A 22072-nucleotide genomic window follows, 5' to 3' on the forward strand; every position below is an offset into this window, starting at 1 on the left:
TTTCATAGGTTGGCTGTTCCTGTGACTTATACTCCAGAGTTACTTACAGTATAAATTAAAAAACTGTTTATGTTACATAAACACTGGACACCTTTTCTGTTCATGTTTATTTTTTGTGTAGCTGAATAAGCATTGTGTTAGCATATCTTACACCTATTCAACCTGCTCTCTATTCTTTTATTAATGTTAGAACTTGCCTTCCAATGACGTAATGTCTGTTTTGGTCAATAGTTTGTAAAATAAATTACCCACAAAAATGCGACTTATACGCCAGTGCGATTTATGTATGTTGTTTTCTACCTAAATATGCATTTTTGGCCTTGTGGGACTTATACGCGGGAGCGACTTATAGTCCAGAAAATACGGTAATTTCGCTGTGGGTTTGGAGGTAAATTTGAGATAATTGGAGAACACCAATAACCCACCACCATTATGGGATTAGCATTGGTGTGGGTTACCATGATGATATTGTTTTTAAAAAATTAAAATATACCCTATTGAGTTGTGTTTCTTTTTGCAGCAACATAACTAACAGCAAATAAGTAAAGCACCACTTAGTATACAACACTTAACACTTAATATTTTTTTTTACACAATGCAAAATACTTATAAAGGTACAAAAATGGATGGACCTCAGTGTGATGCAGACTTCCCATACAATCTGGCCAGATCAAACTTAATAGTGTTTCTCACCTCCTTTATCAAATTTCTGGCACTCGCAACTTTCTTTGGCCCCAAGGCGGGTTCTTTAACAGTTGCACTGAATAAAAAATGCATGATGGTGACATTAAGTCAGCAATGCGTAGGCGTTTTGTTTGGGCACCCAACTTCACAGAACGGCACAGTACACGGAAAAACAAAAAACTAAATTTGTGAAAATATTTGAGGGAAAATAAATCATTAAAAAATGGTCATACATAAACAATGTCTGACTGGAAGACCTTTAAAACAGGTCTTCTGCATCTACCCTCATGTCCTCCTTCACTACATCCATAAACCTCCTCTTTGGTCTTCCTCTACGCCTCCTACCTGGCAGCTCTAAACGCAGCATCCTTCTACCAATATATTCACTATCTCTCCTCTGGACATGTCCCAACCATCTCAGTGTGGCCTCTCTGACTTTATCTCCAAGGCCTCTAACATGTAATGTCCCTCTGTTCCTGATCCTATCCATCCTGGTCACTCCCAATGAAAACCTCAGCATCCTCATCTCTGCTACCTCCAGTTCTGCATCCATTTCATACTAATGTTTGATTCTTTACTTGGTATCTCTCTCCATTTCACAAGTGTTTACGTTGAATGACAGAAAAAGAGGAGATGTGTACTAAGTATAGTTGTCAACTCACAGAATTAGTTTTCTATTCTGTGAACCCAATTGTAAGTGTAGCAAGTATCAAATGCATGCATGGTGTTCCGTGTTACTCATAATCTCACAGCATCCACGTTTAAAGAGTCTCTGCCGGGGTCTGGGAGATAAGGACCATGAAACCTCAGTGAGCGGCTGCATTGGCAAAAAAAAAAAAAATAATTCACCCGGGCTGCTTTTTCTATTAAAGCAATCAGAAAATGGAACACGCATCCCTTTTACATTCGAGTCTGCCAACCTTATCTTTTTTTCAAAGCTTGAAATTACAGTTTGAACCTACACAAGCAGGTTCTCCACTTTGCCTGGCTTTGTAGGGACCAATTCATCATTTACCCATCAAGTGAGAAATTTTATAAAGTGGAAAAGAAAAATCATGAAAAGGAATTATGCGGCACACATCAGCAGATGAACTGAAATGATGAACAGAAACACATGAAGTGAAAGCCTTCCTGTAATGTGTTCCAAAGTGACAGATAATAACACCTAATGTGTAAAAGTGAATCTCTCCGTTGAAAATGTTTCTAAGAGAATGTTCAGTCTATTAGATAATATTCTTCACTGACCTCACCTTCTTCCTGAAGTGATTTTATTTACAAAGGCAGCATATTCACTGCGGTGATAATGAAGCAGACAGGTGGCACATCCACCGACTGTGTTTGTGTCTCATAACACAGCATACATGTGACACATGCACCAGCAACCTTTACCTCAAGAAGGCATGCACTGTTTATTTACCTTGTTGACAAAGTCCTGGTAGCCCGGGTAGTATGTGGTGACAATTGAGAAAATGTACCAGTCATACTCCTCCATGATGTTCAACATGACGGAGGCCTGCTGCTCGATGGACGGACCAAATTGGAAAAACATGGAGTTGTCGTCCTGGAAACAAGAGATAGGGAGCCAATTAGCCAACAAAGTCAAATCGCGCGAGCGGGATGAGACGGATAATTATGACACAAGCATAGCGAGTGTACAGTACACTTCAGGAACACATGTTCCAATTTCTACCGCTGATAAACTGAAGTGAAAACTAACTTAATGTTCTGAGCTCCTGTTTTAATGTCACTATTGAGCTGCAATGGAACCACAAAAGAATCAGTGTGATACTAACGTCGCTGTTTGTATTACTCTAAACTTCTTTGGAGAACTGCTGCCAATATCGGGATCGTTTTATATTGGCATTGGAAGTTTTCCAGACGTAGAATCCAGTGATGGCATAAGCTTCTTTATTCACAATCGTGCGTGATATGCTACTAGATGCTAGATGCTATGCTTGCACCACATAATCAGTGTTGCTTTGGGATTATTTTTAGAAATTAGGATTTATTTTGTTGTTTTTCAGATTGCTGCTACATAACTAGTCTATAAAGTCTAGTGTGTAAAGAACACAAAACATCTCTTAAGTCTCGTATCGTGAGCTAAATTTGCACGTTTTGCCATGTCTCCCTACTGTGTGTGATTGTGTGTGTGTGTGTGTGTCTAGTATGGAGGGTGGGAAGGAGGGGCTTTCTTTTGTTTTTTTGCTTTTTCCTTTTAATTGTGGCAATTGTTTTAATTCTGTAAAGCACTTTGTGTTGCATGTCTTTGCAGGAAAAGTGCTATACAAATAAAGTTGATTTGATTTGATTTTGAAGTTTGAAAATTGCCCATCGTTCACAATCCTCATGTGAAGCATGAATTCTATTTATTTTCCTTTTCTGTGCATTCTACTGAGGGAAAAGGAGTTAGTAGGTAATTCAGGTACCTATTTTGTAATTGTAAAAACAACAACAGTGACTGATATATTAACCAAGCTTGAGCGATAGTTATTCTAGCAGCTAACACAAAAAATATATATATATTTATCTGGCAGAGTAACACAACAGAATAGACGGAAGAGTGGATGCTGGTTCTTTGCTTCTTTTTCATTTGCTGTCAGCATTTTTTTTTTACATGAGGAGTGGAGTTCAAGTCTTGAGTTGGAAGACACAGCAATCGCAATGAGAGCGGACATTGTTAGTCTTGTTGCTGTTTCTATGCTGCTGTTGTTGACAGAAGCTTCTGGGCTAGTATGTGAAATATATATGCCTAGGAAAGAAGTTTCAGTAATGTTTTAATGTTTCTTTTGTTACAATACACAGAAAAAAGAAAGAAATGTGTTCATTCATTCATTCATTTTCTACCGCTTTTCCTCACGAGGGTCGCGGGGGTGCTGGAGCCTATCCCAGCTGTCTTTGGGCGAGAGGCGGGGTACACCCTGGACTGGTCGCCAGCCAATCACAGGGCACATATAGACAAACAACCATTCACACTCACATTCATACCTATGGACAACCTGGAGTCACCAATTAACCTAGCATGTTTTTGGAATGTGGGAGGAAACCGGAGTACCCGGAGAAAACCCACGCATGCACGGGGAGAACATGCAAACTCCACACAGAGATGGCCGAGGGTGGGGAAATGTGTTCATGTTTCCAATAAAGATTGTGGATAATGGGCAAAATTGCCAAAAAAGTGCATTTTTTCTTTAGAGAACTGCAAACATTCTGTGTCTCCCAAATGTGTTTTAAAGTGTGGTTTGCCTAAACAGACATAAATGCAGGAAGTAGTAGCTTATTAAAGTAGGTTCTTCTAATTCCAATTTACCACAGTGTAATAACATCATTCAGATCTTTATACGGAATGGTGTTAACAGCAAAAGCACCTTGTGATCTTCTATCGATACGGAATTTCATTTTAAGCCACACTGGTAAATAAAGAAAAACATAAAGCCATGAACAGAAGTGTCTGATCCACCAATATAACAGATCACTAAAGTATGAGATCTGGAGTTGCCAGGTCAATGACAAAGACAATTATTGTCCATAAAAGGAAGCCGTGACCATCTATATCTTTTTGAAAGTGATATTCGAAGGTCAGATTACTACACATTGTCAGCACGTTGTCTACAAGTATGACAAGGGGCATCTCCGAGGGGTTTTTGCCAAGAAAAGACTGAGAGAAAAAAGAAGGAGGAACCGTCTGGTGCTTTGAATCAAGGCAGGGTCAGCCAGCCATGTCATAAGCGCCAAGCGGGCTCATCAGGACCCGGCAGTCGAGATGGATTATTCATGAGGTGTAAGTGACTGGAGGCGACATGGCACAGGGGCTGTAATGAGAGCGGCATCATGTCAGGGGTCCTCTGTGTGACAGAGGGTGATGACTGGAGCAACAACACTGACTGCTGTTTTTGCTGTCGTACACACCCAAGGTTTGAGCACTGCTTCATTCTGGAGTGTGCAAGTGAAGTTATATTGTGCATATTCACAGTGACGGACACACACAGCATGCGCTGTACTCGCACATAGAGCAGTAGAGGACAAATGATATGATTAATGCAGCAATTCAACAACTGCTACCTTCCTGGAACACTCCACTTGGGCAACGTAGCCATTATTAATCAGTTCTAATCAACTTTTCATGATCAGTCTCACGTCTTTGAGCAACACCCCTGCTTATGTACTCTGTCATACAACTGTTAACTTGTGTTTGTCTTCACAATTAGAGCCATTCAATCATCGATTGCTTCATTCTTGTCAGAGGGTTCAATGCTGATTGCAGACACTGATGATTGTAGGCGAAGGTCTGCCCTTTAAAGCTGATGTCTTGGTTCAATATTTCAATGAAGATGCTAGTGTTTTAACGTACTTTATCTCGCCTTAGTCAGTCTTCTTAGTCAGCTAAAGATAGATTGAATGGTGCATGTGTTGACTATTTATTAGATACCATCCATCCATTTTCGGGGTACACCCTGGACTGGTCACCAGCCAATTACAGAGCATATATAGACAAACAACCATTCACACTCACATTCATACCTATGGACAATTTGGAGTCACCAATTAACCTAGCATGTTTTTGGAATGTGGGAGAAAAACTGAGTACCCGGAAAAAAACCCATGCATGCAAACATGTAAACTCCACACAGAGATGCCCGAGCGGGAATCAAACCCAAGTCTCCTAACCACTCGTTCACCGTGCAGCCTTTTATGAGATCGCATTTATCTAATTTTTTAAATAAAGCATGAAAAGAACTACAATCTGCAAAGTACAATTTATATATACTTTGAAATGTTTACTGCATTCATTCATTCATTCATTTTCTACCGCTTTTTCCTCACGAGGTTCGCGGGGGTGCTGGAGCCTATCCCAGCTGTCTTCGGGCGAGAGGCGGGGTACACCCTGGACTGGTCACCAGCCAATCACAGGGCACCTATAGACAAACAACCATTCACACTCACATTCATACCTATGGACAATTTGGAGTCGTCAATTAACCTAGCATGTTTTTTTTTGAATGTGGGAGGAAACCGGAGTACCCGGAAAAAAAAACCCATGCATGCAAACATGTAAACTCCACACAGAGATGAACCCAGGTCTCCTAACCACTCGTTCACCGTGCAGCCTTTTATGAGATTGCATTTATCTAATTTTTAAAATAAAGCATAAAAAAACTACAATCTGCAAAGTATAATTTATATATACTTTGAAATGTTTACTGCATGTAAAACTATAATTGTAAACTTTCCCAAACCAAATGTATGAATTGTATTTACATTAGTTCTTATGGGAAAAATTGATGTGGTTACAGAGTACATTTCGGTTCAAGCACCACATTGATGATGCTAACCAAGGTTCCACTGCATTACATGTATTGTAGCAAGTTTTCAAAGCATTTAATTTCATCAAATCGTCATTTAATTGTAACTGTGAGCATTAACCTGGACTTACATGCACCACTGCATAAATGAGGAATAAAAAGGTCATAATCATGCATGCACGTGTGTGAATAACACGTATGCATCCACATGGACAATCGGTCATACTTATGAATCATACAGAAGAGTGAGTGCTCATCAGGCACAATACATCACATCACACTCCCATACTCCCCATACGCCCCACTCCCTACACCCCCTTCGTTTTCTTTTCACCCACAGGGACAGATATGCTGCTACCTACTTTTCACGGTAATGAGGCACCAACATTGCAGTGTCAAGTTAGGGTGAAAGGATTGGCAGTGTGGAAATAAAGGTAGTAGGGGGGCTGTATGAAAAGATTGAGGCATGATTTACATCTATTGTACGCTTACTTTTCCTCATCAGTTTTTGAGTTTTGTTAATAAATCCTTTAAGAGGGCAGCGCAACGCTCAAAAACTACCCTGGCGATTGGAATTATGCTTGGTTGGAGGTGCGTACCGCGAGGCGAGAAACAAGACCTTTATAAAAAAGCCAGGGGTCTCAAACACGCGTGGCCCGCAGGACACTAGTTTGAGTCCCCCGCCTTGATATGAAAGTTTAATGTTAATGCGGCCCACGCAAGTTTGATATGGATGCTGTATGGTATCATGTACCCAGAAAAAATGATTACGTTTGATTAATGTTCATGTTAAAGGTTAAATAACTGTTAATAGTTATCCTCCCTATCCGTGTGGAAGTGGTAAGTTTTTGGCAATTTAAGTTTAAAGGAAATAACTTGAAGGCTACCGTTTAGGTCGCTAGCTCTCTAGTTTGCGAGTTAGCATGTGTCTCAAGACCCTGCAGTTGCACAATATGTTGTAAATAAAAAGAGTATAAATGTGACTATAGTCGTGTTTTGTCATGTCTACAGGGCTCTAATAATGCTTTGTTCATTTTAATCTGAAAAAAATAATTTGTCTACCCACCAACTATATGTGGTTTCCTAAGTTTTTATTATTTGGTGTTTTATTATTATTATTATATTTATTTATTTATTACTGATTGGTTGATTTTCTTTATTCTTGATTTGTTTATTTATTTTTCATCTTATTTTGTGTAGAAAAATAAAAATTAAGATATTTGAGAACAGTGGAATGTTTTATCAGAACTTTTCTTGTAGAAAATGGGAACCAAAGCAAAGTTTATTCATTTTTCTGTTTTTAATAAATGCTTTTTTTTTTTTTTTTTTTGGAAAACCTGATGCGGCCCAGCCTCGCCCGGACCCTAGCTCCAGTGGCCCACAAGTAAATTGAGTTTGAGACCCCTGATCAAAGCTAATCACTTCTTCCAAGACTTTGGTGATTGTTTGGCATACTAAATGTTTAACCGTAGCCGCAGGGTAAACAGTATATTTGTCAGGAAAAAGATCATTACTGTCCCTACAATCACAACAATTGTACTCATCAGGAAATCCATTTTTTACTGCTTGTCTCGATTTATTTCAAGCAGGGAGCTTTAAAAGTCTCTGTCCCCAGCCACTTCTTCCAGTTCCACCAGGAGGACACTAAGGCGGAGTCCCACTAAAGCATCCTGGCTCTGTTCAGAAGCCACCTACCAACTGGAACACCTCAGCAGGAAAGGCAACCTCTACTAGCTTTGGATGACCCATATAACTAATTGTATGCCCAATCCTTCCCTAGCTCTTTAAACAATATTCCACATGATTATGATTCACAGATCCATTTTTTCCCACCTACTAATTTCTGGAGGGTTCAAGCTGCTGTATTCTGACTGAGAAATATTTTACACTTTGAGGTTTGATTGGGCATCGTTTGAATTTGAACTCATTTTGATTCTGGTTCCTAAAAATTCTCGATGACAATACTTTTACTTTTATTAAGATACTTAGAACCAAATATGTGCAAATAGCATCAATAACTTGTCTAGGCCGCTGAACAAACCATAAAGATAATGATAAGAACCACGTCCAATGTTAATATTAAACTCTAAGGTGTTCGATTTCAGATCAAGTACCTTCACGATCTTGTCATGCATGAACTGTGAGATCTTAAGATAGATGGTGAAGAGAGAGGTGAACCACAAGCTAAAAGGAAATTGCAGGAACAAGTGACCTGCGTACGGAAACTAATATGGTCATATTTTCTGGTTTTAGTCAGGACTTGAGCAGTAGCATTCTGGATGCACTGCAGCTTTTTTTACAGCTCATTTTTAGAGAGCCCGGTGAGAAGGCCGTTACAGTAGTCTACCCTGCCGGAGAAAGGCCTGCATTAGTCTCTCTAAATCTGGCTTAGATACTATTCCCTGTATTTTAAGGTGGTGAAACGCTGCTGATGTTATTGATTTAATGTGGCTGTTAAAGTTCAGATCTGAGTCCATTATTTTCTCTAGATTTCTAACGTCATGATGAGGTTTTAGAGAAAGAGTCTCCAGGTGGCTAATAACACTTTCTCTTTATTTCTTTGGGCCACAGACAATGACTTTTGTTTTGTCTGAGTTTAGCTGGAGAAAGTTGTTTTGCATCCACACACCGATCTGTTTGATGCAGTAACAGTAAACCTGCAGGACCACGTTTACCTGCCGTCAGTGACAATGGTCCCTTGATTGTCATACCAAGCCATTGCGAACCAACTCGGTACATGACTTCATGTCTGCCACTGCATGTTAACTGACTTTCAAGCACACCACAGCAGTTCCTTCATAAGTCTATTCCTCATTGTGATTTAGCTTTCTGCAATTGTCCTGCGGGGAGCAACAGTCTTGTCACAGTTGACCTTTATGTATTTTCTCTCTGTGACATGTTGAGCCTGAATGATGTCGCACGCACCTTTTTTCCTCTTATACCGTGGCTTTGCAGTTCCTCACAACTGCTTACTTACTTAGTTGCTATCCTGTTGCTATATGGGTGTTATTTCAGGGCTCCAATAATCAAACAAATGTATTCAGAAGAGTGTAAGCAGGTTTTCTATGCCATAACTATGAATTTGACTTGCACTACAATAAAGAAGGATTCCTTTTTTATGAAAATTTACTTATCACGGTCAGGTCTGAAACCATCCAGTCTCTATCCAGTTTATCCTCATTAGGGTCACAGGTAAATGCTGGAACCCTGGTACACCCTGGGCTGGTGGCCAGCCAATCACAGGACACATACTATATAGACAAACAACCATTCACACTCACATTCATACCTATGGACAATTTAGAATCAGCAATGAACCTAACATGGAATATGGTAGGAAGCTGGAGTACCCGGAGAAATCCCACGCACACACAGGGAGAACATGCAAACTCCACACAAAGATGCCCGAACAGAGAATCAAACCGTGGTCTTCCCCATCTCCTTATTGTGTGGCCAACATGGTAACCACTCAGCCAGAATTTGCCTCATTGAATGCATTCTTTAACGTCCAATTGCTGGAGAGTGGCAGTGATTAATATGATAATGAGGGCAAACTCATTTGTATTGGCAAATTACGAGGTCATAAAAACAAAACAAAAAACATAAAAACAAATTGCTGTGTGCAAAACCTGTAATACGAGAATAACAGATGGAGAAGCGACAACTTAGAACTTTGTTCCATACCTAAAGTTGCAGTAAATTGGGCTTATACGTTTTGTGAAGTAATGCTTTGGGAAGATGGATTGATGGTGGGAAACCTCATACGAGTGTGTTTCAGGTGTTTATTTGGGTTTCTGAACATACTATTGTAAGTAATCCCTCCTTTCTTGTAGTTAATTAGTTCCAGACCCGACCGTGATAAGTTAATTTCCCCAAAGTAGGATTCCTTACACAATGGCTCTACTTTCCGGTATAAAATCTGCTTTAACTTCTTTAATATATGGGGTCGAGAAATGAATGAGGTATCAAATTAAAGTTCCAAGTCTTACTTGAAACTTGCAAGACACTGAAATCTTGTACCAAATTATTTACTAATTAATTAACTGGTTAATTCCAGTGCTGACACAACATGAGCGGCGGTATCCTAACTGGCCCATCAACATTGCAGACCTCAAATGTAGGTGATGTACGGTTACCATGGTAAAAACACACTTGCCATTGTTATTTTTAAATGTCCAATTTTTACCTATTGTTGCTTTATATTTGTTTTGACAAGCAGTGTGGTGTTAAATAGATGTATGTCGTGTTAAAAGGCAGAAACTATGTCAGCATTGTCACCCAAAACAGAAAGAAAAGTGCAGTGTGCAGCTAGTTATTAGCATTAGATTTACAACTGCACTTGATCTGGCTTTTCCTTTTCATCAGCACATCAAAGACCAGGACAGTGATAGCGATCTGTTCCATCCACGCCTTTTAATGCACTCCTTCGTTGTCTCATCCAGACAGGATTATTGTAATGTTGGGAGTTTTGAGCCTGCTGTGCTCTAAAATCTCTCACTGGCTGAGTGTAGCAGAGTCATGGTTGACAAGGTTATTGTATAAGAAATGAAAGAAATAGAAAACTGTCTGGACATGTCTGGCCCGTGTACATAAAAAAAGAATTTTCATATCAGTTATTTCCAGCACCATGATTTGACTTTTGGTGTGGCTTCTCATTGAAAACGAAAGGAGAAAGGGCTAAAGTATTTCCACTCTTAAAGTGTTATGTTAAATATGTCTTTTATTTGTTTAGTACAAGTGGCCTCAGTCTGATTTAATAAAAAAAAAAAAGATTACAAGTCAGCATGAGGGTGGTACTACTGATGTACTTTCAAGTATATGTTTCCATGAAAAAGATTGTGACCAATTAAAGTTCTGTCAGTTCAGGTCTTTCTTCCTGATAAAAATTCCCTTGCATCTCACTACCGTTTCATTCCCGAGTCTCAACAAGTGACATCAAACGTGGCTTTTAAGTTTCAGCTACACCCGGAATAGTTTGACGGGCTGAATATGCAGCCGTTACGAAGCCCACCAGCCACTTGGGAGGCGTTGGTGAAACGTTGTGTAGATGCTGCGTGGTGCCATGTTTAGGTCAGAGACAGAAACCGTAGTGTCCAGGGTGACTTCCCACAATGTCATGAACCCACAGAAACATTTGGTTAAATACAAGACAAAATTCCCATTCCTGTGCCTCTACAGTTCTCTGTGTGTCGGATATCAAGAAAACAAGCCAAGCATCAGGGATGCTGTATGATGTAGTCCAGATTCCAGTAAACAGGTTTCCTATTTGTAAACAACCACTGTCACTTTCAGTGGGGCAAATAAATATTTGATCCCATGTTGATTTGCCGCTGATAAGAATACACCCTTACAGAGATATGAACATTCCATATTTTTTAAGACAGGTTTCTTGTGACTGAGAGAGAAGAAAGTAAATTAAAAAAAAACACACATGACATGGATGTTGCTTTAAAGGGGACCTATTAATTTAATATTTTTCAAACCTTTGTATTGAGTTGTGAAGGTATTTGCTCAATTGTGCTAGCTAAAGGTATAAGCTAAAACAAACACATAGTCTCACAAATACAGACAAAAGATACTTATACACGCACCCACACAAAAAAAGGACGAACATGACAACTGACAGTTAAGGTGGAAACATCGAGTACGACAGCTTGCTTTGCAACAAAGGAAAAGCAGAATGTTCCAGATGCCTTGATGCCACAGCGAACAAACAAAAGGAGAAACACCATGAAAGCGGTTCAAGCAAGGGCAGTGGCGAAAGCTGATTGGTCCAGGACTCCAGCATCAGGACTCCAGCCTCGAGTGTATAAAAGACCGGGCAGGGAAAGGAAGCGTGCTTTTTTGCAGTTGCGCTGTAATAAGACCCGCTTATTTGTAGGTATACAGGGACTACAGATAAGCTCGGACGTCTGTATTAGGTATTGTTGTCAGGAATAAATAATATGGTTCTCATTCTATAATTTGGTTCTTTAAGATTCCCTTATCCTCTATTCGAAACCCACTTAGAGTCCTCAGGGGGAGGATTTCTACAGTTGTGGACTCCTATAGAGTAGCTACACACAATCACCTGCACAGAAAACCTTGTAGATTTTGCAGAACCATATAAGGAAGTCCACCCCTTTGTGACACCACAAAGGGGCAGTTTTACCACGCCTTTTCAAACCGAGCGTTTTGAGCCATCCCAAACTTCTTTTAGGGCTCACTCAACCTCATTATCTAAAACTTTGGCATTGTTTAACACGAGAATACAATATTCTAACTACATTTATTGGTCAGAAAAGTGGAAAAAGCATAATAGGTCCCCTTTAACATTCTTAACTGTCACAAAAGTGTCATAATAAATGCCTTAATTTTGCTGACAAATCTTGCTGTCTTACAATCAAGTTTACCACCATAGCCAGCCATGTTTTTTCTGTCCATTTACTTCCCACTGGAACAATGTAAGGTCAGACCTCATAAGTTCTACTCCCCAGTTCTCTTGAATGCACCACAGAGGAGCCATAGAAACAGTGTAAACTGTCATGGATGGTCCTGCTACAGGCAAGCTACTGTGTCACTGTAGAGTGATGAGGGCCTGAAAGGATTTGGTAACTCATCTCTATGTCATGCCAATAAGAGGTTGTCTCCAATTAGATTTGCAAGGGTAAAGCAACGTATAAGTCCCATGTTCAAGAAGCCCCGGTGGAGGGGGGGATTGGCAAGACACAGGACGAGATAGAGAAGTCTTGCTTGAGAGAGTGAGAGAGAGAGCAGGCAAAAGCTAAGAACTCGCACACGCACACGAAACACGGTGCACGTCAACAATCAGCTTTTCCACTTCATCACACTCGTCTTTTTCCTCCTTTCATCTTCTTCCCTCTATCTACCCTCCTCGCAGTCGGAACGCCGCAGCCGCTGTCAATCTTCCCCAGCGTGAACCCAGCGCCGTCTTTCTAATCAAACACACACGCATACTGTGTTAATTAAGCTCATATTCAGCTGTTTCATTATCAATGACCCTGTTTCAAAAGACGCTCTCGCAGCTTCATTTAGCCCATTTTAAACATCCCATAATGTTCCTGATTGAAGGAGAGTGAAGAATTTCTGTCGAGGAAATGTAATAATTTTAGAAGGGATGAAGTAGAATTCAACCTTCTGTGTATGTGGCTGGATTTAAGCATGACATGAAAACTAAACAGGTATTTGTTTGTTAGCGTGCGTGAACATCAATATTTCATTTCATTTAGGTAAAGATTTTTCATGCTTCAGCGCTCTTGAAGCCGATGTTCTTTGTTTGGTCGTTCATTAGTGCAGCCTGAATAATTTTCTCTTTTTTTTTTTTTAACATAGCAACTAATGTATTTACCGCTTTTGTACACATCAGTCATCAAACTGTGGTGAGACCAGCCATGTTGTTTAGTCTAGACACAGTACCACTGAGGAAAAGACAGAAAGCAGAACTGGAGGCAGCAAAGATGAGTATACTGAGGTCCTCATTGGGAGTGACCAGGATGGATAGGATCAGGAACGAGTACATCAGAGGGACATTACATGTTAGATACCTTGGAGATAAAGTCAGAGAGGCCAGACTGAGATGTTTGGGACATTTCCAGAGGAGGATAGTGAATATAGTGGTAGAAGGATGCTGCGTTTAGAGGAATAGAGGCGTAGAGGAAGACCAAAGAGGAGGTTTATGGATGTAGTAAATGAGGACATGAGTAGATGGATTCTCTTTACGGGAAAAGCCCAAAGAAAAAAAAAGTATACATCAGTCATCAAGAGGAAATACAGTAGTGTTTTACATTCAGAGGTTATTATTATTAACACCTCCACACTAATAGTTTTTATTATTAGCATTTTCGTAACCAGCTGTTGATACTTGAGCTCAGTCTCAGCTGTTTTATTATCGAGAAAAGAAAAACTTGAAATTAAGTACGTAAAGCAAGAAAAATGAGACATTGAATGACAGCAAATTCCAGCTCTCATTGGAGTTGCTTTCTACACCAACCAGCGAATGGCAAAAATACACATGTAATTTATACAACATAATCTTAGTAACCACTTACGACTATGTATTAACAGATATTCATGTCCCAACACGTTTTTGAGGCCAGATTGTTATTTTCACTGTAAAGTTTCACTTCATCATCTCACAGCAAGGTGCGTTCAATAACTACCAAACAATGTGTGAAGTCTCAACGCTTGATGAAAAAACATTATGTGAAACATAAAGAGGTGTAAACAATGTTTTTTTAAAATAAATCTGACCTGTATTACCAAGTATGTATAAATCGTTTCCAACTTTGGGTGAATGAGATGGGTTTTAAAGGAATTGTTTGAAAAACAAAATAAAAATAATTGATCTGCTTCATTTTCTTCATAGTCAACCAAAGAATCTATTTCCCATCCCTGCAACTAAATGATTTTGCCTGTCATTTATTTAATCAATTAACAAGCAAATATATATTTTTGCAAAGGCTAAAGCAGCAAAATTTTTCGTTAAAAATGATATGTATCAATAATTTACTATCACACATGAAGAGCTTTGCAAATCTAACCCAGTTTTAAAGACACAGGAGACCACAGTGAAAAGTGAGATTTGGAAATTAGAAAACAGAGGCCATCCTGGTTGCACTCGGGCAAACATACTCTACATTGTAAATGATTCACACCGCCATTATCAATCATATGTGTGGGAGAGGGGGGATCTAACTTTTGTGTAATATTTTATGTCATGCCTTTGTTGAATGGGCCTTACCTTTAATACTAACAAGATCAAACTTCCCTCAAAGTTGCATTAAACTATTCCCATTTGTCTCTCCAAAATACACAATGAGGTGTTCAGTTCAGGGTACCAGAAGCTACTGATCTATAATCAACTGAATGTTGATTACTCGAGAGCATACTCTTTGTTGTGTAAGGGTATCAACCTCTTAGGGATTCATGTTATCACTCTACTTCTAGTGCCATTGTCTGCACCAGGAAAGGGAAGCAATTAACTGGTTTGGACACGACTCACAATGGCCTATTCAAGGACATCCGAGTAGAGACGCCAAATATTGTATTTAACATATGCAGAACATATCCAGTATTTTCACCTTTACAAAAGATTATTGAAAGGAGGGACATTTTTAGTTTGCACCCGTCATGTCTTATAATATCTCATATCACCACTTTCTTCCCACAAGTAGCTCAAGAAGTTGAACATCTCTTATGAAACATGATTCAGCCATGATTGTCAAAATAGCTGGCAACACCACGGTGGTAGCATTATGGTCTGTGGATGCATGAGTGGTGCCATCTTTGGGAAGCTGCGGTTCATTGAGGGGACTGAATTCCAACATGTACTGTGACACTGTGAAGCAGAGGCTGATCCCCATCCCTTGGGAAACTGATCCGGCATGGCAGTTCTCCAATATGGCAACGAGCCCAGAAACACCTTGATGTGCTATAGGATGCTATAACAAGATGCAGTAAGCAATAAAAAATGGATGACCCTCCTCAAGGAATTAAAGCAACAAACCACTCAAGCCTGCTGAGGACCCTTCTTCATTGCAAAAACCAGAATGATGTTCCTAAGCATTCTAAAGGAACCTGATTTTTAAGTTCCACAAAACTCTGGTAGTGTTGAACATAATTGATCGGATGACTGCTACTGCATTTATGCTGCTCTAGCTAAGTGTTAAGCCATTTATGAAGCCAGCAAGCCTTGCTTTTAAGAAATGACATGCTGAGCTCGTAGTACAATTCTCTTTTAGTGTCTCAAACAACAACAATCAACCTGTTGTTTTAGAATGATACAAACAGAAATCAAACAACCAAACAACAGTATTGTCGGTCAAGAATAAGTAATACCAACTAACACTCCACCGGTGTATTTTTTGCCTTGTGTTTCTGTGCAGCTTTTGAGGAGAAAGAGGGCCTCGGACAGACACTTCTACCTCTCACAAAATACGGAGGAACCAACTTGGGTAGAAGCATGACAAAAATGCTGCTCACAGACCGAGAACATGGAATTGAGGATCCGGGTTGAATTTAGGAAGAATTTTTTCTGAGCCAGAAATGTAACATATCTTCCTGCTTGACACATATTTTTTTCCAGTTTCCATTACTTCCAGGTACTAGAATTACTAGGAAGTAAAAGTTCATGAACATTTTGCGGAAAAAAAGGGCTAAGCCATGTGGAGGAGTCAATTTGATCCTGCCATTTACAGGAAAGCTTCTTCACACTGTAACAACAAAGGCAGCATATAGATTATTATCATTTTTCAACGTACATGCAGTTTGCATCATATAATGAGTTTATCTTACGCATTCAAATAAACTAGAGGTACTGTAAGTAGTTATATCTGACCCTGAGTACATTCTGTACTATATGAGAAAGCTAATGCTGGTCTTTAAACTGTAGTATTACATATGTCCAGCCAGTTTAGCATAGTACCAATAAAAAAAAAAAAAAAAAAAATATATATATATATATATATATATATATATATATATATATATTTTGACAACTGAGCTATAGGACTTTCATCACTCCCGGCGTGTGTGCACCACTGTGGAAGCCTGCATCCAGCCTATGTCTAAAGCGGTGGTCATTTAGTGATAGTGTTACAAAACACAAATATGGACACACTCATTTGTTAACACCCGCCCTCCCTGTGAAACTTGTAAACCGGATATCTCCAAATTATGGTCCGTGGGCCATTTGTGGACCACATTTTTAATGGGCCTGTGAATGGCACATTGTAGATACACAATATCAAATTTTTAAAAAATATATACAAATAAAAAAAAAATTGTGGAAGAGTTGATAATAAAACTCAAGTCTGTTTGAAAGTCTTGCAGATCACATACACCCATACTCAGTACACATATAGCTGAAATATAATCAATGGCAATAGTTGTGCCCTGTAAGTGCATATTACTTACAAAAAATCATTTTTCAATTCATTAATATTAATATGCAAGTTAAAATTCCTCTTGACGGAACAGAAAAAGATAATTGTACTAACTCAATTTAGAAGATGATGGCATTGCTTAAAAATATTCAATGGAAATCATTGCACTGTATTATTTTTCAGCGTGCATGAGGAGTTGATTGCGCTTGTTGCGCTGGTGCGAATGCAGGTAATTAATCACTGACACATGGGAGCTCTGTAAACTGATTGGACCAGATCAGCGGCAATCGAAACAAGCACACAACCAATTAGCTCTGACACATGTGATCCCGGTTAAGCAACTGGTGTGCGTTAACAAAAAAAAAAACAGTTATAACAAAGAGAAAATGTTAAATTGTTAAATGTCTGCGTCTTGCCTCAGCTTGTAAAAAGAGGTGAGCTCAAACAGAGATAATTGCCTCAGGGTAAGAATGGAGTCAAGTGAACTTTAAGTATTTTAATTGGGCTTCATAACTCATCATTCGGTGGCTATACAAAATGTTACCTGCACACACCTGGCACAACTGGTAGCATGCTGCTCTTCTCATAAAGATGCAAATGACTCATCCTACTGTTCTATGGAGACAAAATATCTGCAGCGAAGGGGAAAAAAATACTCACATATGAAATTTTCTGCTTTGCTCTCACCATTGAAGGTGAGGTTGACACACAGTCTGAGATGTCTGTGCCTCTCTACAGTAAATGGCCCGCCTCTGTTTAAACACATCTAAACTACCCCTGTCAACAGTTTGGATAACAGTTAGTCACATGTGAAATCAAGCCCAGCACACTCACAAAACACTAACGATACTTTGACCGGAGGGGACATTTCACTAATGAGCATTGAAATTGCATTTGCAGGCTGCCAAAGGGATGCCAAAGCAACAGGTGGCGCTGTAACGGCCAACTGGTGCAGTGTGAAAAGGTTTTACCATAAATGAAGGATTTCTGTAAGTCCTTTGCAGCTGTTAATATTTTGCAATTTTCTAAGCATCAACATTACCATAAAAAGGATGGTAGTTCCCAACCATGAAATCAGCTTAAATTAGGAGGATTGTGTGATCTCCACATTTCTCCGCCTGTTTCAAACTGATGCTCGAGGCACTTTGATTCTACAAAAATATGCAAAAATGAAGGAGTCATACAAGTCCTGCATGTACTGCAAGTCCTCCAGCAGCCTTACCTTGCCGCAGTACAAGGAGGGGAGACAAAGGCTATGTCCACAAGTGCATTGGTATTAACGTCACACTGCCCCAAGATGTCACTGCCCCAACGGCAGCCAACCCCCCAGGACCGGGGTCCGTGCCATGGGAGACAGGGCCCTAACTGCCCCACGACTCTGGGACACCCTCCCACAGGACCTGAGTGCCACAGAGACATCCCAAAGGCAGCTAAAACCTACTTTTCAAAATGGCCAAAAAAGCCTGTTTTAAATTATTTTACATACATTTAAAATCTGATTAAAATAATTGTAAAAAGAGTATTTTAACTTTAGGGGCTTCACGGTGGAGAGTGGTTAGCGCAGGCTTCACAGCTAGGAGACCTGAGTTCAATTCCACCCTTGGCCATCTCTGTGTGGAATTTGCATGTTCTCCCCGTCCATATATTTACGTATATATATATTTTTTTATTATATTATATTTCAGGCGGCACGGTGGGCGAGTGGTTAGCACGTAGCTACGAGACTAGGGTTCAATTCCACCCTCGGTCATCTCTGTGTGGAGTTTGAATGTTCTCCACGTGCATGCGTGGGTTTTCTCCGGGTACTCCGGTTTCCTCCCACATTCCAAAAACATGCTAGGTTAATTGGTGACTCCATATTGTCCATAGGTATGAATGTGAGTGTGAATGGTTGTTTGTCTATATGTGCCCTGTGATTGGCTGGCGACCCTCGTGAGGAATGAATTATAACTTTATCTGAAACTGCTCTTGATTAACTATTATCATAATTAACCATGACAGAAATATGGCCATTTTTACTGTATTTTATTAACAGAAGGATAAAATACAAGACAAAATTATACAGTATGAACTGTTTGTGTAATATTAACACCTCCAAATGAACACAAAATTTGAATGAAACTAAAAGATGCCACACGTGCATGATAATAGGTTGCTTTCAAAGACACCACATAATTAAGGTGGTTTCACGTGTTTTGGGAGACATTTATAGCAAATTGTACTTTACGTTGCGGCACGGCGGTCTAGTGGTTAGCGCGCAGATTTCACAGCTAGGAGACCAGGGTTCAATTCCACCCTCTGCCATCTCTGTGTGGAGTTTGCATGTTCTCCCCCGTGCATGTGTGGGTTTTCTCCGGGTACTCCGGTTCCCTCCCACATTCCAAAAACATGCTAGGCTAATTGGTGACTCCAAATTGTCCATAGGTATGAATGTGAGTGTGAATGGTTGTTTGTATATATGTGCTGGCTGGCGACCAGTCCAGGGTGTACCCCGCCTCTCGCCCGAAGACAGCTGGGACAGACTCCAGCACCCCCGCAACCCTTGTGAGGAAAAAGCGGTAGAAAATGAATGAACTTTACGTGTGTATAAATGGTGTTAGAATTGAGCACTGCTGTTGATGTGTTCAGGTCTGAATAAAGTTATTAATAAAAGAGCGTCAGACTCTTCGTGACTCTGGTGACACTACACTGTGCCTCCACTTGCCATCATGCACAGGTGTTAATTAAGTTAACATGTTTAATGCAATTAATTCAATAATGGAGTTGGTGTCATGAAAACATTATTTTTGACAGGCCTAATTATTACTCTCATTATTATAAAAATAAATACATAAACGTCATCATCAGCATTGCGAAGTTGAGCTATAGTCATGCAGAGAACACTGTACTAAGATATTGAGTGTGTATGTGGTCACATTCAATCACAGGAAGAATAATTAATAAATGATCTCTGCTGTCAATGAAATCCCAAGAGGACATGGTCTACATTTGTCTTGCCTCCCGCTCCCATTTATCTAGAACAGGGGTCGGCAACCTTTACTATGAAAAGAGCCATTTCACCCACTTGCCCACTAAAGAAAAATAGCCTGGAGCCGCAAAACGTTGTATGTTTAAAACAACATTGGAGGGAAAAAAAAAGACGAGTTGGAGTACTCTTGCTAGTACTGGAGATAAACTTTTGTTTTTAAATGAGCTCTAATTTATTTTTTAGAATCGTCAAATAACTCATTAATAATAATTAATAACTCAAATAACTCAAAGTATTACTCATTTCCCTTCATGTTAACCTGTCAGAGAGAACTGGATAGCATCCTGTCTGCTCATTCAGTCACCAGTCAGAACTCAGTCAGGATGCATTCATGGTCTCACACAAAGTTGGATTTTTGTAAACTCATAACAAAGACGTGCATTTTCACCACACGGGTGCTAAAAAATATTCAAGCATTGCAAAGGGAGCCGCAACAAAGAGGCTGGAGAGCCACATGCGGCTCTGGAGCCGCGGGTTGCTGACCCCTGATCTAGAACAAACACCTGAGGTTAGAGGTGCAGGCTAGAGTCAAGTGTAGTGTGCAATTTGAGACACATGGTTCAAAACCTCATCATGACACCCTTTCATCCACCCGCCCCCACCCACCCGCACGTCTGGACTCTGTTTCCTCTGCCTGTGTCTCGTCACCTCTTCCAGCTACCCCACCTCCTTTTCCTCTTCTTTCCCTGGCGGCGCATCCCTCCTGTGCTTCCAGGAATTCATCACCACCTGGGGGATGAACGTAATCGTTTTCCCAGCTCTCATTTGTACGCTCACCCTGAATAACTCTATTCTCTGGTGACTCCTGTACTTTTTCCCCGCCTTTTCTGATATTCTTTGCACGCTTGCATCTCCTCCTCTGTGCTGCATACGCAACAAATAAATATATATCCATTTTTTTTTTAACTCGTGGCAGCATGGTTACAGATACCAGAGCAGAAAAATCAATCACCTCTCCGTGCTCACTTTCAGTAACCGTGTGTGTCTCTTCTCCCTGTATATGTAGCCCCCCCCCCCCATACACACCTCTTGAAACCTTATTCAATGTTCCCGCTCTTCAGTTTGCAGCATCCTCCTCGTCATCGTTATCTTTTGAGTGTCATTCAGAATCTCCTTCCTGTTCCAGTATGTTGGTTATGATGAAAAACCCCAAAGCCTCTCATGCTTACACTTTGTGCGTTCATGGAAAGCAGGGACGCAAACCACCCTCAAAACCCTTCCAGCACTTTTTTACCGCATTTCCTGTTTTTCTGGAACTCTTTTTTCTACGAGTTGTTGTGACTGACAGCAGCTGGCCTGTCAAAGCGGCACAAGTCAAGATGGCAAAAGTGAAGAAGGGACAGGCGGGACGGTGTGAGGAGATTGGAGGAGACGTTTCTAATTCAAAGAGACGTGCAGTGTTTCCGTGGCAACTCGGTTTCCATGGAAACGGCCGTGCTAAAGATGCCATTAGTGTGAAAAAAAAAATACTTACACTCTGTTGCACTATATGCACAGAAATATCATTGGCTGGCTCCGGTGGAAACAAAAAAAAAAAAAAAAGACTGCGTTGGCATTTGCGCACGAGCTGACACATGTGAGCACATCTCTGCACAATTACAGTCAATAACACACCTGAGGTCGACTATGATAGGTCAATTACAGGCTGCTTATGCGCTCACTCAATTATAGGTTGGTGCCACTTGGGAAAACAAGCGACGATTGCGCTGCTAATGATACAAGCTGCACTTGTGATGCCGACTTTGCTTGTGACTTCAGTTATCAAATTAGGCTGCAGGGGGACCGGATTCTCCATATATTTTCTCATCGACTCTGACATCCTTCAGCCCGGGACCACCAACATCAACACACACACTCGAATGATCACTCTTATGCTATATTTAACTACTATGAGCTAACCCGGGCTGACAGAAGTGGACCGTATACAAAGTCCTTGCTCTGTTTGCTGCGGCAGTCAGGTCATGCAGATGCAGGAGTAGATGAGTTAACGTCGATTTGTCATCAGAATGAAACATTCCCAGCACACCTCACTGCCGACAAAATGTTACACATTAGTTACAGTTTTTCTCTAACGAACATATAATTGTGGCGGCCCAAAAAGACAAGCTGAACTTTTCCAAAGTTCTGTTTTTAGGCCCCAGCAACACTCGTGAGGATAAGCGGCATATAAAATGGAT

At 40.2% G+C, this 22072-nt stretch overlaps 1 protein-coding gene across 7 annotated transcripts in view; it reads right to left on the minus strand.

Annotated features, from left to right (window-relative positions):
• Nucleotides 1-22072, minus strand: part of grin2bb (glutamate receptor, ionotropic, N-methyl D-aspartate 2B, genome duplicate b) — a 95079-nt gene that overhangs the window by 35360 nt on the left and 37647 nt on the right. For all 7 annotated transcript variants that reach the window (XM_058069447.1, XM_058069446.1, XM_058069451.1 and 4 more), the window contains one exon: nucleotides 2102-2245. In XM_058069447.1, coding sequence (XP_057925430.1) covers nucleotides 2102-2245 — 144 coding nt within the window. The remainder of the gene's footprint in view (nucleotides 1-2101; nucleotides 2246-22072) is intronic.

The sequence above is a fragment of the Doryrhamphus excisus genome, chromosome 1 (genome assembly GCF_030265055.1).
Source record: "Doryrhamphus excisus isolate RoL2022-K1 chromosome 1, RoL_Dexc_1.0, whole genome shotgun sequence".
Taxonomy (NCBI): domain Eukaryota; kingdom Metazoa; phylum Chordata; class Actinopteri; order Syngnathiformes; family Syngnathidae; genus Doryrhamphus; species Doryrhamphus excisus.